This window comes from Lottia gigantea (assembly GCF_000327385.1).
Source record: "Lottia gigantea unplaced genomic scaffold LOTGIsca_49, whole genome shotgun sequence".
Taxonomy (NCBI): domain Eukaryota; kingdom Metazoa; phylum Mollusca; class Gastropoda; family Lottiidae; genus Lottia; species Lottia gigantea.
In genome coordinates, this window is record NW_008709687.1 from 706830 (window position 1) to 721191 (window position 14362).

Sequence of the window (14362 nt, forward strand, 5' to 3'; positions counted from 1 at the left end):
TATTTGAGTCGGGGAGGGAGCAAAAGGGGGGGGGGGGGGATTTCTGGGCGCTTGCCCGCTATTGTCCTTCTTGCCACTTTCAAATTTCATTTTACTAAAGTAGGCCTAATGCCTGGTGCTACGAGTCCCCGTTGACAATTCTTTGGCCTCTATTCGACCCCCCACGTAATTATTAGAGAAGGCCATTTCTCTGGATTAAGGTGTTTTGTAGGTGCCACTCTTTATCAATGGTCTGGTGATATTCTTATGTAACGTATGTTCTAGGTCATAGAAATACTCGACCAATCAAATGTTAATCTGTTCCGTTCAAGATTGACTTTTCTTTGATTGAACGCAAAAGATCATGGGTGGCAAGTTGAGAAACTTAAGATAAAACATGAAACGAAATAGATCTTCATTTTTGAATTAGTTCTGTTAAGACCAAAATCAGAGGCCCCATGATCTCGAGACTGTGCATGATAAAGTTCCTTCGACAGCTTGAAGTCGCAAAAGCCGCTATGGATTCCTTTGATTAGGTGCAAACATATAACATATGGGACGTAAAACTCCATTCCATTTCTAATACCCACATCATATATCATTTCAGACTACAGTACTGTTTCTCAAATAAATCGGAAAAAGAAATGTTGAATATCTCCATAATTTCACCATCATTATGCTGGTTTAATGTGGGTTCTAAGATAACGTTTTTCCATAATTGAAATAATGATTTTCTAGGATATTCCGTTCTAGTTTCAGTCTTTGTATTTCTCTCTGAATTTTTTTTCTTTTTAACCAATATTTACGAGGCTCCTTAAAATACCAACGTTTTATTCGAAATTTTTTTGGCCGCTGTCCAAATTTCTACTGATTAACCGCCTGAAACCCGCATTTGAGTGCAAAGATGCATAATGTGGCCAAACCAGTTTTGATATTCCAATAGAAAACGTTATGATCGAGTCTAATGAGTTTCACTAAAAATCTATCTTTGGATGATAGAGACTATACCATTCGGGCTACTTCGTTTATCTCGTTATTATAGTCTTGCTTTTCAGGACGGCTTGTCTTAACAAATCTTATAGCTGGTTGATCGAATATCAACCATTCGGGCTACGGCTGAAGCATCACGTGAGGTTTGTTTTGATTTGACAGACAAAACGAAATAAATGGAAACTAGAGGGTAAATTTGTGCTAATGGACGAGTTATTTAACGATCGCATGAAAGAAAAATGAAGCGTCAGACGAAAATCGCTACTTTTGTTTGTGCTGGACTCGGGTGTGTCGTTTTCATCGTTGGCTTAGTAATGATACCAGTTTTTAAGAATTTGATACACAAGCAAGTAAACGAAGTGAGTTGGCATTTTGATTTATTTTCATTACAAAACTTGACACAAGTCAAAAAATGTTATGTCGTTGTGAAATCAAACGCTTGAACTGATAATGTGTTTGGATTGTGTGTTTCGTTCTTGAAGATTGTTGACTGTATACTAGGCCCTAGTGTTATTTGTGACAAGAGCTCTACTAGACTCTTGATTTGGCTGTATTTACCAGTCATATCAGACTAGAGCTGTATTTACCAGTCTAGTCTGACTAGAGTTCTAGACTGTTGATTTGACTGTATTACCAGTCTAGTCTGACTAGAGTTCTAGACTGTTGATTTGGCTGTATTACCAGTCTAGTCTGACTAGAGCTCTAAACTGTTGATTTGACTGTATTACCAGTCTAGTCTGACTAGAGTTCTAGACTGTTGATTTGGCTGTATTTACCAGTCTTGTCTGATTTGAGCTCTCAGCTTTGTAGAGTTTAGTCATAGGCCTATTTAAAATCTATTTGACAGCGACAGACACATGTCAGACACGACTGGTATTCTTAAATCTGAACTGTTGATTTGGTTGTATTTATCAGTCATTTCTGACTAGGACTAGGAGTGCTGATTGTTGATTTGACTTTATTTACCAGTCATGTCTGACTAGAGCTGTATTTACCAGTCTTGTCTGACTAGATTTCTAGACTGTTGATTTGGCTGTATTTACCAGTCATATCAGACTAGAGCTGTATTTACCAGTCTTGTCTGACTAGATTTCTAGACTGTTGATTTGGCAGTATTTACCAGGCATGGCTGACTAGAGCTCTAAACCATTGATAAGCCTAGATTGTATTTACCAGTCATCTTCCGATAAGATCTCTAAACTGTTGATGTGGATGTATGTACCATTCATATCTGTCTTTACTTATCATACGGTAGCCTACATTATGCCATTTTTTAAAAATGATATGAGACCTAATGTTTCTTACTCAACACAAGCTTTAGCCATGTATTACAATAACTAATGATAAATTATTTCTATGAATTGTTAATGACTAAACTTTGATCTAGTTGATGAGAAATAAAGATCTATATGAACTGATTGTAATAAGATATCATGATAACAGGAAGGTTAAGGTCACTTGAGACCTCCACAAGCCAACAAATTACAGAAGGCCTGAGAAGACTTTTGAGCATTTAAAGGGCTTAATGTTCACTTCAAAATTGACCATTCACATGCCTGAGGGGAGGGAGTAGCATGGCCCAATGGCCCTTCCCTTAAATATTCTACACTGACCATTGAAGGTAACTCATTGATAGTTTAATTGTTATCTGGTATCTATTAAACAGGATAGTTATCATTGTTATCTAGTATGATTATATAAGGGGGTAATAAGTCCACACATAACTGTTCTCTACCCCTAAATTCCCCTTAAAGGGATTGTATAAAGGCAATCATCAATTTGCACCATTCTAATTTTCATTCAGACGTCCGTGGTTCATGCAATTCCACATAAATTATGCATTTTATGACATCACTGTTACAAAGGTCCTTATAATATACAGTATATCAATAGCAGCTGTGCAATAGTGATGTCATAAAACACTTGCTTTTAGTGGAATTGCAAGAACCACAGACATCTGATTGAAAATTGGAATGATGCAAATTGAAGATATCAGTGACCCCAATACACATAAAAAGTTTAGAAAACCTAATCTCTTTACAATCACTTTAAGGTTTAGTCACTTGTAAATGTTATATAGTTAAGAGGTTTGTCATACTCTATAACTATAGTGAATAAAAACCAATAGTCCAAAGTCCTAATTATTATAGTAACTGGCAATAATTGTTATATTATGTCATTATTTACATATTAAAATGTAATATAAAGAATTTATGTTTGTCCCATTAGGCTGAATGTTAGACAGGACCATGTCACTTTGGTGTAATGGATCTAATTTTGAAGTCTATGTTTGTCCCCATGGACTGAATGTTAGACAGGATCATGTCACTTTGGTGTAATCGATCTATTCCTAACATATGTGAACTAAAAAGATTCAGATAAAAAAATCGACACATTTAATCTACATGTATATATATGTCTATATCAGTTGTAGATTATGTATGATTAGGTGAGGGTGTAGCTCATCTAGTCAAGATGCTTGGTCCCTATCCTAGAGATACAGGGTTCAATTTTAGCATAGAATGAGATGATACCTGCATATTTTAACTCTTTTGTCACTCACCCTATGTTTTGTTTTTTTGTGCCATCTGAATGGTTAGAATGATAGGGAATAATAAATCTGAAGGTATCATCTTGATATTTGCCATGAATCACAGACCCCCATTATAGCTGGCTTAAGTTTAAATATATGTATTTTTTCTATTTTTAGAATATACCAATAGAAAAAAGTTCAGAAACGTACAAAGATTTTTTAACTCCGCCCTCACCAATATTTTTCCAAATATGGGTGTTTCACATTGCCAATCATATAGAAGTTTTACAGAATGGGGATAAACCAGCTCTAGTGCAGATGGGACCTTATACATATAGGTAGGTTGAACCTACGTATAGACTTGGCTGGTTAGGTTGAACCTATTAGAGGGAAGGGGAGTTTGAACCTATGTGAAGGTTGGCTTACTGGAAGGGTAATTTGAACTTGGGGGCTCACTTTCTCTGCTGGGTTAAATCTTCGAGAATTTCGCCACTGTTGGAACTTGACTTAGTTCTTTGATTATGAAATTCACGTCGTTTGGAAGCTATTTTATTAATTTTAAAAAATGGCAACATAAAAAAAGCTGCCTGTTTTTTGTATTTGTTTTCTATATTTGATAGAGAGGAAAGATTGAAAGTTAACGTAACATTCAACGATAACGGTACTGTGTCATATCGTGAAAATCGGTGGTTCGTGTTTGAAGAGGAATTGTCCAGTGGACCAGAAACCGATAATTTTACCACGTTAAATATTCCAATTGCTGTAAGTCATCTTATGTTCTCTCTTAATCAGCTAATCTTTAATTTAATCATCAGATTGATAGGTAATTTTACATAATACTTATTCCGGATATCGGGTTTTCTGAATTATTGGCAACCGATTAAACATGTCTCCACTGTCATTCAAGTGGAAGTGCACGCCAAGCATCAGTATATATTTTGAAACATTTAGATCATATTGGTAATGAAGAGTTGGAATCACGTCTGAAAATCAGAAAAAATTTATGAAAATAAAGTTCATTTAACAAAAATTACCCCTTCTACAGATATAAATTGTAAAAGAAATATTGACTTTATGCATAAACCCAGTTATTGTTATCATTTGTTATTGTATTTCATTTGTTATTGTATTTCATTTGTTATTGTATATCATTTGTTATTGTATTTCACTTGTTATTGAATATCATTTGTTATTGTACTTCATTAGTTATTGTATTTCATGTGTTATTGGTTATTGTATTTCATTTGTAATTGTATATCATTTGTTATTGTATTTCATTTGTTATTGGTTATTGTATTTCATTTGTTATTGTATTTCATTTGTTATTGTATTTCATTTGTAATTATAGGTTATAGATAATCTAGTAAAAGATCAAAAAAAATTATTTAAAGAAATAGTAAATCTGTTAGAGGAGCTGTCTTTAGAAGAATATTTTTTAACTTTATCTGTACGAGACTTGATGTGGGGTTACCCTGATAAACTGTTAGCTGATGCTAAAGCTATCATCAATAGACTTCATTTTAACATCACACTGGATGACGAGTTCGGCTTATTTAAAGGGGTAGGTCTTCAGAATTTTGTTTATTTTTGGGGCTGATACTGCAAGTCGTTTCAATGGTACCCTTAACAAAGGCCTGTTTGATACAGGTTGAGTGCATGGAGGTTTTCTTGCTAGTTGGATCAAAAAAGAAAATAGGATATAGTCACTGTTATGACAAAATTTCCCTCATTGCACATTGCAGCTATTGCCTAATCAGGTACTATTTACAGCTGGGTCGACTGAAATTGGAACTGGAAAGTGAAGATGACTAATTCAAGGTCATCAGACTATCACACTCCAATCGAGAATTGAATCCACAGCCGCCAATTGCTCGACGTAATCAAGCAAATGATGTCATGAAAAGAACCAATGATCTAACCGAATCTAACCTCACATTATATTTTTGCAGCAAAATGGCTCAGATGATGGGTTATACACGGTTTTTACTGGGAAAGACGACGCCACAAGACATGGGACTATAAATAGATGGAACGGAATGAGGTGGGTAGAGTCTTTAAAATATTTGGGATGTTTCGAGTTATTAATTGATTTTAACGAAATACAGTAATCTGATTGGAATCTGCTATTATGGCACACATTGAAAAATGGCTACCTTCCACCAATCCCTAAGTTGATTTGAATTTGTGTCTATTTCAGTTCTCTACCATATTGGACATCAGACACAGCTGCTATGATCAATGGCTCAGGTGGGTTCAAAAAACATGTTTTAAAAGAGGACACGGTCTGTACTTTTTTGCATCTGTTTGAATTATTAAGTCTTTGGAATATTGACAAGCACTTAAACCACATGTGATTAAAACGTTTTCAAATATTTTTTTTAAGGACTATTGTGGTTTAAAAAGCAACCTGAAAAGTGATATATGATATTATTATGTTTCTAATTGTAGATGGAACAATGTATGCACCATTTCAAACAGGGGATGATCCAATCTATGTTTTTTCATCTGATGTTTGTAGGTAAGGTCCTTGATTTTAAAGTGATTGTAAAGAGGTTTTCTCAAATTGTATGTGTATCAGGGACACTGATAGCTTCAATTTACACCATTTCAATTTTCAATCAGATGTCTGTGGTTTCTGTAATTCCACTAAAATTAAGTGTTTGATGACGTCATCAATCGAGAAATATGATTTATCACATGATGCCTTTGCGATTAGTGACGTCATCCAAACACTAAGTTTTATTGGAATTGCAGGAACTTCAGACGCCTGCAATATTTTTTCTGTATGTTTCAGGTCCCTAGATCTATTGTACCGATATGAATACACATTAAAGGGAATAGATTTGTACCGATACGTAGCCCCGCCAAGTCTGTTTGAGAATTCCACGGCTAACCCTGCCAATAAGGGTTTCTGTACTGAGGCTGAGGGTTGTCTCCCTTCAGGGGTTGTAGATGTCAGTGCCTGCAGACAATGTAAGTTTTGTACTAAAAGGAAACAGAGGGGATGGGGCATGAGAACCTGATTTTTCCATAGGACTGAAATGGAATTAATAAGTACAATTCCATTGGTGCTGAAAATAAAAGTGTCTTTATATTTAATATTTGAATTTCTATTACGGACATGTCTGGCTAAAAAAAAGAATAATCAAGAGCCCTGCATGTCCAGCCAATATATTTCATATCATGTATCTATATTTCAGCGGCCCCTATAGTGTTATCCCAGCCCCACTTCCTAGCAGCAGATCCCTCTATTATAAACAGTGTATATGGTTTACACCCCAATACAGAGGAGCATCAGACTATTATAGATTTAGAACCAGTAAGTTTATTATTCTGGCCTCGTATTCTTGAAAGGATCCTAGTGCTAGGATGTCCTAACAGTGTTAGAATTTAAGACACTAGGACATCCTAGCGCTAGGATTGTTTGTAGATTACGTAGCTTGTATCCCATTCCTCAAAAATTTTAGATTTAGATCCAGTAAGTTCAAAATTCCAAGCCCTTGGATGTTCTAGGAACAGGGTTAGAATTTAAGACCCTAGGACATCTTATTGCTAAGATCGTTAAGAGAAGACTTAGACTTTTATAGCTGCCTGTATCACTTTAATTTTACAATTTCGACTTGTTTGACTGGTTGGACATCAATTGAATAAAAAAATAATCTAAATTGGGGCCCACAGGATAACAATAGATTTTTGTGTGTGAGTGAATGACGTCAGATGGATTTAGATGTCCAATAATTTGCTTCGCCATCACCAGCTGATGGAGCTTAATTTCGGCTATCTAATTTTCAGAATGAATTCTAATTACCCTACAATAAGAACTGTATCTCTTTAATCCAGCTGGTTTCTCTGTTATATTTCTAGATAACTGGTACAACAATGAATGCTGCTAAAAAATTACAAATTAATATACATATAACTAATGTTTCATATCTAACGTACGTTTTTATCTCCCCTTATATCATTACTTTGGCCATTGCACCACTTCTCAAATTACTCAAAGTACAAAATTAAAAGATGAAGGTTCTAAATAAATATTATAAGCTATGTTGACACTTAGGTGGGGATACAAGATTACATTCACAGTGACATTAAGTGGTCCAGAAGGGTGAGCACTCCCTGCTTTATAAGTGCTTTACAAGTGAGAATTTGTCTATGCTCAAGCTTAAAAGCTGAAAGCTTATAGACTGAAGAATGATAAAATTCTTTGTTTTGTTTTGTTTTAGACAAACGTCCAATTTAAAATCAATGTTTTTACCAATTCTCTGGTTGAATGAAGTAAGTAAATTTATATTTTGAAGGCCAACACGGCAACACCTGGCCCATCCTTGGAAGCATTGGCCATGGCATGAGGATGATTCAAACCCACAGCATAAGAGGTCCTAGCAGACATCCATTCAACGAGCTACGGACTGAGCTATTCAACTGTCATAGCAGATGACAATCTAATTTGCTATCTACTGAGCTATTCCACTGTCCTAGCAGACGACAATCCAATTGGCTATCTACTGAGCTATTCCACTGTCCTAGCAGACGATAATCCAATTGGCTATCTACTGAGCTATTCCACTGTCCTAGCAGCAACAATCCAACAAGCTACTGACTGAGCTATTCCACTATCCTAGCAGACGACAATCCAACAAGCTACTGACTGGACTATTCCACTATCCTAGCAGGCAACAATCCAACAAGCTACTGACTGAGCTATTCCACTGTCCTAGCAGACGACAATCCAACAAGCTACTGACTGAGCTATTCCACTGTCCTAGCAGGCAACAATCAAGCTATTCATTTGTTCCAGCAGTGTCCTAATCTTCACCAGAATTTCTGTAACCAACTTTTTTTTACAGAGTGCAGTAATAGATGATAAATCCGCAGCCTTGTTTAAAACAAAAGTTCAGGAACCAATGAAATTAACCCAAGCTATTCAAGTTACAACGATAACTGTTGGAGTTTTTATACTGTTCTGTATCGCCATGTTCTTCTCCAAGAAAAGATTCTGTCCTTCAAAACAGGTAGAAATTTATCTTGATTTAAAGAACTATGATTCAGCTATGGTGATGCTTGTGAAGGAAGCACTCTTGTGGACTCTCACAAGTTGACGAATCTAATGTCAGTCCTCTGAGATGCAAGCTTTGTTTTGTTAGTGTCATTAGTAACTTTTTGAGAGAGTCAATACTTAAAACCCAAAATGTTGTTTCTAAAAGAGCTGCAGAGTGGACAGACCTAATGACCAAATGAACATTAAATTAGCTTTTAGGACTCTTCTGAAAGATGACCAGTTGACAAACCTACATATCACATAAACATTACAATGTGTGAACTCTCTGAAAGAGATGACAAATTCACAAACCGAAATATTAGTTATGTAGACTCTATTAATAGCTTTCGGAATGTGGAGGCTTTTATTATATCTCTTAATTGGTTTATCTTTGATTTATGATCATTTTAATTTTTTTTTTCAGAAAGGGAAGGAGCTTAGTCCGATAATGAACGGAGATGTGAACGGAGATGTGAACGTTGAACCTGAAGATGCCTAGGAACAATTTGTTCTAAAATATCAGATGTGTAGGGTGGACAAAAAAGAAAATATTCATCTGAAAATATTTCATAACTGTCAATGTCAAGCTATTACGAACATCTTTACAATGTTAAGCTATTACGAACATCGTAATAGCTTGACATTGTAAAGATGTTTGTAATAGCTTGATATGGTAAAGATGTTTGTAATAGCTTGACATTGTAAAGATGCCAAATGGATAGTGTCACAGTTTTTGTGAAGCACATATTATCCTAAACTTACGAATATCGTAACTGTAGTAGCCAATCAGAATCCATGACTTATGTAAAATATATGCTAGGCTTATATCTATATCAAGCAATGAAATATCCATTTGGATACTGAAATATGAGTGAACTGCTTTTTAAACCATGCCATATATGACTAGATTTGATACAGGATTCTTATTTTGGCTATTGTTGCCAGGTATGTCTGATAGAAATGATAAAATATCAGGCAGTGTCTTTTACATTTCTATGTAAATACTCTGTTTAAGAAAATATTTTTTGCTCATATGTCTGACTATATCTCTGAAAAATTTAAATAAGTTAAAGGGATTATAAAGAAGTTTTTTTTTTTTAAATTTATGTGTATCGGGACACTGATAGTATCAATTTGTACCATTCCAATTTTCAATCAGACGTCTGTGGTTCCTGCAATTCCACTAAAAATAAGTCTTTGATGACATCACTTATCACATAAGGCGTTTCGTGATGAGTGATGTCATCAAAGACTTAGTTTAAGTGGAAGTGCCGGAAACACAGACGTCTGCTTGAAAATTGGAATGGTACAAATTGATACTTATCTCTTTTGTATTGTTTTTACTTTTTATGAATAATTTATATAGGAGATTGTTAATAGAAATCATAAATGCCTTTATATTATTTACTGCTTTTATGATAGTAACGTCATATTTGGATGAGTATAGAAGTGTGCCAATAATTCATTTGATATTAGTTTTTGTGGTTGTTGTCTTACCTCACGTCTCTCTTTTTGATAGGATACATGACTAAGCCTCTTAAACTAGGCTTATTATCTCCATTGTATAAGGTTTAGGCCTACCTGCTTCAGTGAAACAGGGTAAAAATATGTATTAGTATTGGGCATTAAAGAGATGATGGCATGATGTTATTTTTTTGATTATTTTTTTTGATTTCTGTATATTGAACATTTCTTATAAAACTATTTTAATATTTCTATATCACTCTAAATTGATGTATTGAGTACTTTTCTAACAGTGAAAATATTTTGTTATTATTAAAGATTTCATATCAATATTTCGTCATTTTTTAAATCTCATTGATCACAAGTCAGATGTTGTTCTTCGTAGCTACTGTCCCAACTAATGAGTACCATTGTAAACCACTTTTACATCAGTTTTCGGCTGTGAAAAGACGGGTATTTATTTTGATACTGTTTGGTATTGTGTAAGAGAAACTTCGGTAGTCAAAAGACTTTAAGGTGAAGGTCAACAAGATGGCCGAAACAATATAACAACAAAACTTTTAATGGTTTTTATCTGCATGATACAAGCTTAACAGCTTTAGATTTTGACAGAATGTCTGCCCAGGATAGACAGCAGTTCGATCCACAGCGTTCACAAGTCGTAGGTCTCAAGATGAAGGTATGCTTCTGTATAGTCAGCAATATCGTCGACTGATTGAATGGTGTCTCGGTTTTGCAAAGCTTATGTAAATATATTATAAAAGCAAACACGCAGACGGTAATAACGTTACCGTACACTTTGATCCTAACGATATGTATCTACCTACAGTTTGTGTAGACAAGATTTATAGTCAAAGTTTTAGTTACTGTGCATCGAAATAGACCTAATTTGCACTTCACACTTAAAACATAATATTCACACTATGAATTTAAAGACTAAAGTCTATTTAAGTCCTGTAGTTTTAACATCTAGTTATGTTTATTTATTGCAAACCTAGATCGATCAGCAAGTAGTGAAAATGATGAAATTCAGTGATTTGATTGGCTGTCTCAGGCCATCAGCAATATGCATACCATGAATACAAGTGAATACTTAGTAATATCACAGTCCATCATTGAACTAACAGAGCATTCAGTGTCAACTCTCATCCTCATACTGCACCAATTTATACTTATGGTATTTAATTTAATATTTTGTTTTAGCTCGTTCTAACACCAGAAGAACAAGCTATACTGAAAGAATGCCAGAATGAAAGTTTGTTTTATAGCTGTAAGTAATATCAGGAACAAACAATTTGTTGTTAATGTCAATTTTGTATCCCATTATCCATTTGGGTCAACTTTTTCCAATTTTGTCAACATCTTAACACTTCATGTAATTTTTTATCCATTCATGTCAAGTTTTCACCAATTTGTGTCAATTTTTTACTCATTTCATGTACTTTCCCTTTCTTCACAATATTTTCAGGTTTACCAATATCATTTGTAATGGGTGCTGGAACCCATTATTTAAGACATCTAGGAATAATAAAGGGGAGATATCTAGGACTAACTGGTAAGCTATATCACTGAGTCTTTATCTACCTTGTCATGATTTGAAAATGTTTGCTTTAAAAGGATTGCAAAGAGGTTTTCTAAATATTTTATGTCTATCTGGGACACTAATAACATCAATTTGCACCATTGCAATTTTCAATCAGATGTCTGTGGTTCCTGCAATTACACTAAAACTAAGCATTTGATGACGTCACTTATTGTCACTCATGTAAAAAAGCATATTTTGTGATTAGTGACGTCATCAAACACTTAGGGGCTGACTGATAAAAGTGTCCATTTGTGCAGATAAAACAATAACCGAAACCCAACTAGCCCAATGTGCTACTGGTTGTGCAAATTTAAATAACAATTGAATATCCAAAAAGAGTAGGCTGATTCCCAGGTGCTAGCAAAGTTGCCCTCATTGCACACTTCATATCATTTGTATCTACTCTCTTTCTGTGACTATTTATACTGTCTTCATGCCATGATTATTTTCAGTGGCTTTATTTACTGGGTATTTTGCTGGTAAAATTGCCTATTTACCAAAGTGCAAAAAGAAATTTGAAACGAGAATACCAAATTCTACCTATAGTCAATTAATAACTGGAAAAATAACGTATGTTCAAATTATTGTTATGCATTGTTAATTTTTTATTAGCCTTGGGAAGTGGGTGCCTGACATATCGATAAAAAAAGGACAAAATTTCCCTCATTGTACACTACAGGATGTTATTTTATTTTATTTTTTTTCGGCGTTTGAAAATCCTTTGACCTCAATTAAGTCATCTTCCCTCATAATTTCAGTCAACCCCACTGTAAACAGAGAATCAGGAAAAGTGGTTTAGCAATAGACCAACTGGTAGAAAGGATCCTTAAATATGAACCTAAGTTGTAATCCTTGTTAAATATAGGACTAGGCCTGGATATTTCTTTCTTTCTTACATTAAATTGTATTTTTTGACTGTGTTCCAGCCAACAGGAGTATCTTCAGATAACACAGAATGAACAGCAGGCAGCAAGTATGGCTGGTTACCCACAACAATATAGTAATACACAACCTGATACAGAGGGTAAGTTGGGGGGGAGGGGGTAAGTTGGGGGAGGGGAGAGTGGTGTCATGTCATTCATATCTAATATTTTTAGTCTCCATTAGAATCTAACAAGTTTTCTACCACAGTCCTGTTCTGATGATATTATTTTTATGCAATCAAAGAGAGATAACTCTAAACAGCCAACGAACTATATGTTGTAATGCGGATATAACTTCTGCCTAATCATTAAACAAGATTTTCTTCCATCTGCATACGAGGTTATTGTAAGACAATGGTCGCCATAGATACTATTGAATAAATATATATAATTTCTTTCTCTTCAGGAGCGTTTAATTATGATGATGGAGAAAATGAAACAATAAAACAAAATGTGACATATGATGAATTGAGACGGAAACATAGAGAACAATATAGCGGAAACCAACCTGCGACTTCAAAACCTAAATTTGATATGCAGCGTATGGGAGAGGTAGACTGGAGCAAACCTAGAATGGCAGACAACACAAACAAAGGAAAAGGTAATTGTAAAGAATTGAAATGTATGGAGTTTTATGTCCTACTTTTCTGCTACAAGATTTGTTCCATTGTCTTTTTTGTATGTAGTTCAGTGCTACACTCCGTCGATCACTAAGGAAATTTGTAACTGAATGTAACTTGATTAAACTTAGTGTTAGTGTTGGTAATCACCTAAGGATGAACCCAATTGAAAATCAGAGAAATCGAAAGATATTTAATGAGTTATTGCCCTTGAAAACATGTTCAATTTTTAGCTCGTCAAACCTCTAGTTATATTATCGCATAAGAAGCTTGTATTGTTTTAATTTCACTCTATAATGATGTATTTTTCCAGGTAAGAAGAACCAATATGGAGATGAATGGGATGATGGAAAATAACTCTGGGAAAGAATTAGGCGTATTACATGTATTTATATATCTATTAGTGCTTGAAATTAACAGAAAATGAACAGAGACTATAAAAAAACATGTTTGGTGTCTGGTTTACAAAAACTTAATTTTAGAGTTTTGGCCCCTGTTTCTCGAAATATCATAAGATCCATTTCCGTCAAATATTAGATATTTCTCAATGAAAATTTCAAATATTTCGAAAGTTATTATGTAACATTTTCGGCGGAACAGGATGTCTGATCATCTGATTGGTCCAAGATAGATTTTAAATTTAAGGTTATTAACCACTCATATTACTGTATTTCTTTTTTAAATCTTGATTTTGTTATGATGAAGTACCTGTGAATTTATGAATGAAAGTGTGAATTGAAAAAACACAAATTGTTTTATTTGGAATGTTGGGATTGTTTGAAGTTAACAAAAGATGAATTTCTAGAAGCAATAGACACTGATTGCACGTTTTGTTTGTGTCACAAAATCCCAGTGTTGAAGAGGGTAGAGATTTGATTGGCTGACCGTGTCAATAAATGTTCAAGAGGGCAGTCTTTAAACCCTAACTGAAGTGCCTAACTAAAAATAAAAGCTATGAAAAAACGAAAGGAATGTTTGGTCTGATTTGAAAATTGAAAACCCAAAAAGCAAATTAACAGTTTGAGTTTACTTTGCCCTTCTTGTTATAGTGCACACAGAAAAGCATCTAGTTGCCCCTTTAAGAAATAAAGCAAGGCTCAGTGTGTTACATATTCATTACAACAAATTCACCAGTATTGGTGCTGTCTTGAGAGAGTTTCCCTTATTGTACACAGAAAAGAAGACATTTTAAATTTATTTTACAATGTAAAATATATATACACAATT

General features: G+C 34.4%; 2 protein-coding genes across 2 annotated transcripts in view; both read left to right on the top strand.

The window, feature by feature from the left end:
• LOTGIDRAFT_165058 (hypothetical protein) overlaps nt 1-9042 on the top strand; it is a gene marked incomplete at both ends in the record, with an annotated part of 9438 nt that extends 396 nt beyond the window's left edge. The window contains 13 exons of the mRNA XM_009061576.1: nt 587-668; nt 3680-3840; nt 4123-4264; nt 4851-5063; nt 5452-5543; nt 5700-5749; nt 5951-6020; nt 6297-6475; nt 6703-6821; nt 7367-7440; nt 7729-7780; nt 8353-8517; nt 8968-9042. Of these exons, the coding sequence (XP_009059824.1) occupies nt 587-668; nt 3680-3840; nt 4123-4264; nt 4851-5063; nt 5452-5543; nt 5700-5749; nt 5951-6020; nt 6297-6475; nt 6703-6821; nt 7367-7440; nt 7729-7780; nt 8353-8517; nt 8968-9042 (1474 nt within the window). The remainder of the gene's footprint in view (nt 1-586; nt 669-3679; nt 3841-4122; nt 4265-4850; nt 5064-5451; nt 5544-5699; nt 5750-5950; nt 6021-6296; nt 6476-6702; nt 6822-7366; nt 7441-7728; nt 7781-8352; nt 8518-8967) is intronic.
• A 1490-nt stretch (nt 9043-10532) lies between these two features.
• Nucleotides 10533-13879, top strand: LOTGIDRAFT_234305 (hypothetical protein). Its single transcript, XM_009061577.1, has 7 exons — nt 10533-10686; nt 11211-11277; nt 11476-11562; nt 12045-12162; nt 12519-12616; nt 12922-13116; nt 13449-13879. The coding sequence occupies exons 1-7, from the start codon at nt 10621-10623 to the stop codon at nt 13490-13492; spliced, it is 675 nt and encodes a 224-aa protein (XP_009059825.1). The 5' UTR covers nt 10533-10620; the 3' UTR covers nt 13493-13879.
• The last annotated feature ends 483 nt before the right edge of the window (nt 13880-14362 follow it).

Excerpts from the sequence above, each read along its gene's own strand:
- LOTGIDRAFT_234305 (XM_009061577.1), top strand. The coding sequence starts at position 10,621 with ATGTCTGCCCAGGATAGACAGCAGTTCGATCCACAGCGTTCACAAGTC. Across the intron at positions 10,687-11,210 it reads TCGTAGGTCTCAAGATGAAG|CTCGTTCTAACACCAGAAGA; the intron begins GTATGCTTCTGT and ends ATTTTGTTTTAG. Across the intron at positions 13,117-13,448 it reads CAACACAAACAAAGGAAAAG|GTAAGAAGAACCAATATGGA; the intron begins GTAATTGTAAAG and ends GTATTTTTCCAG.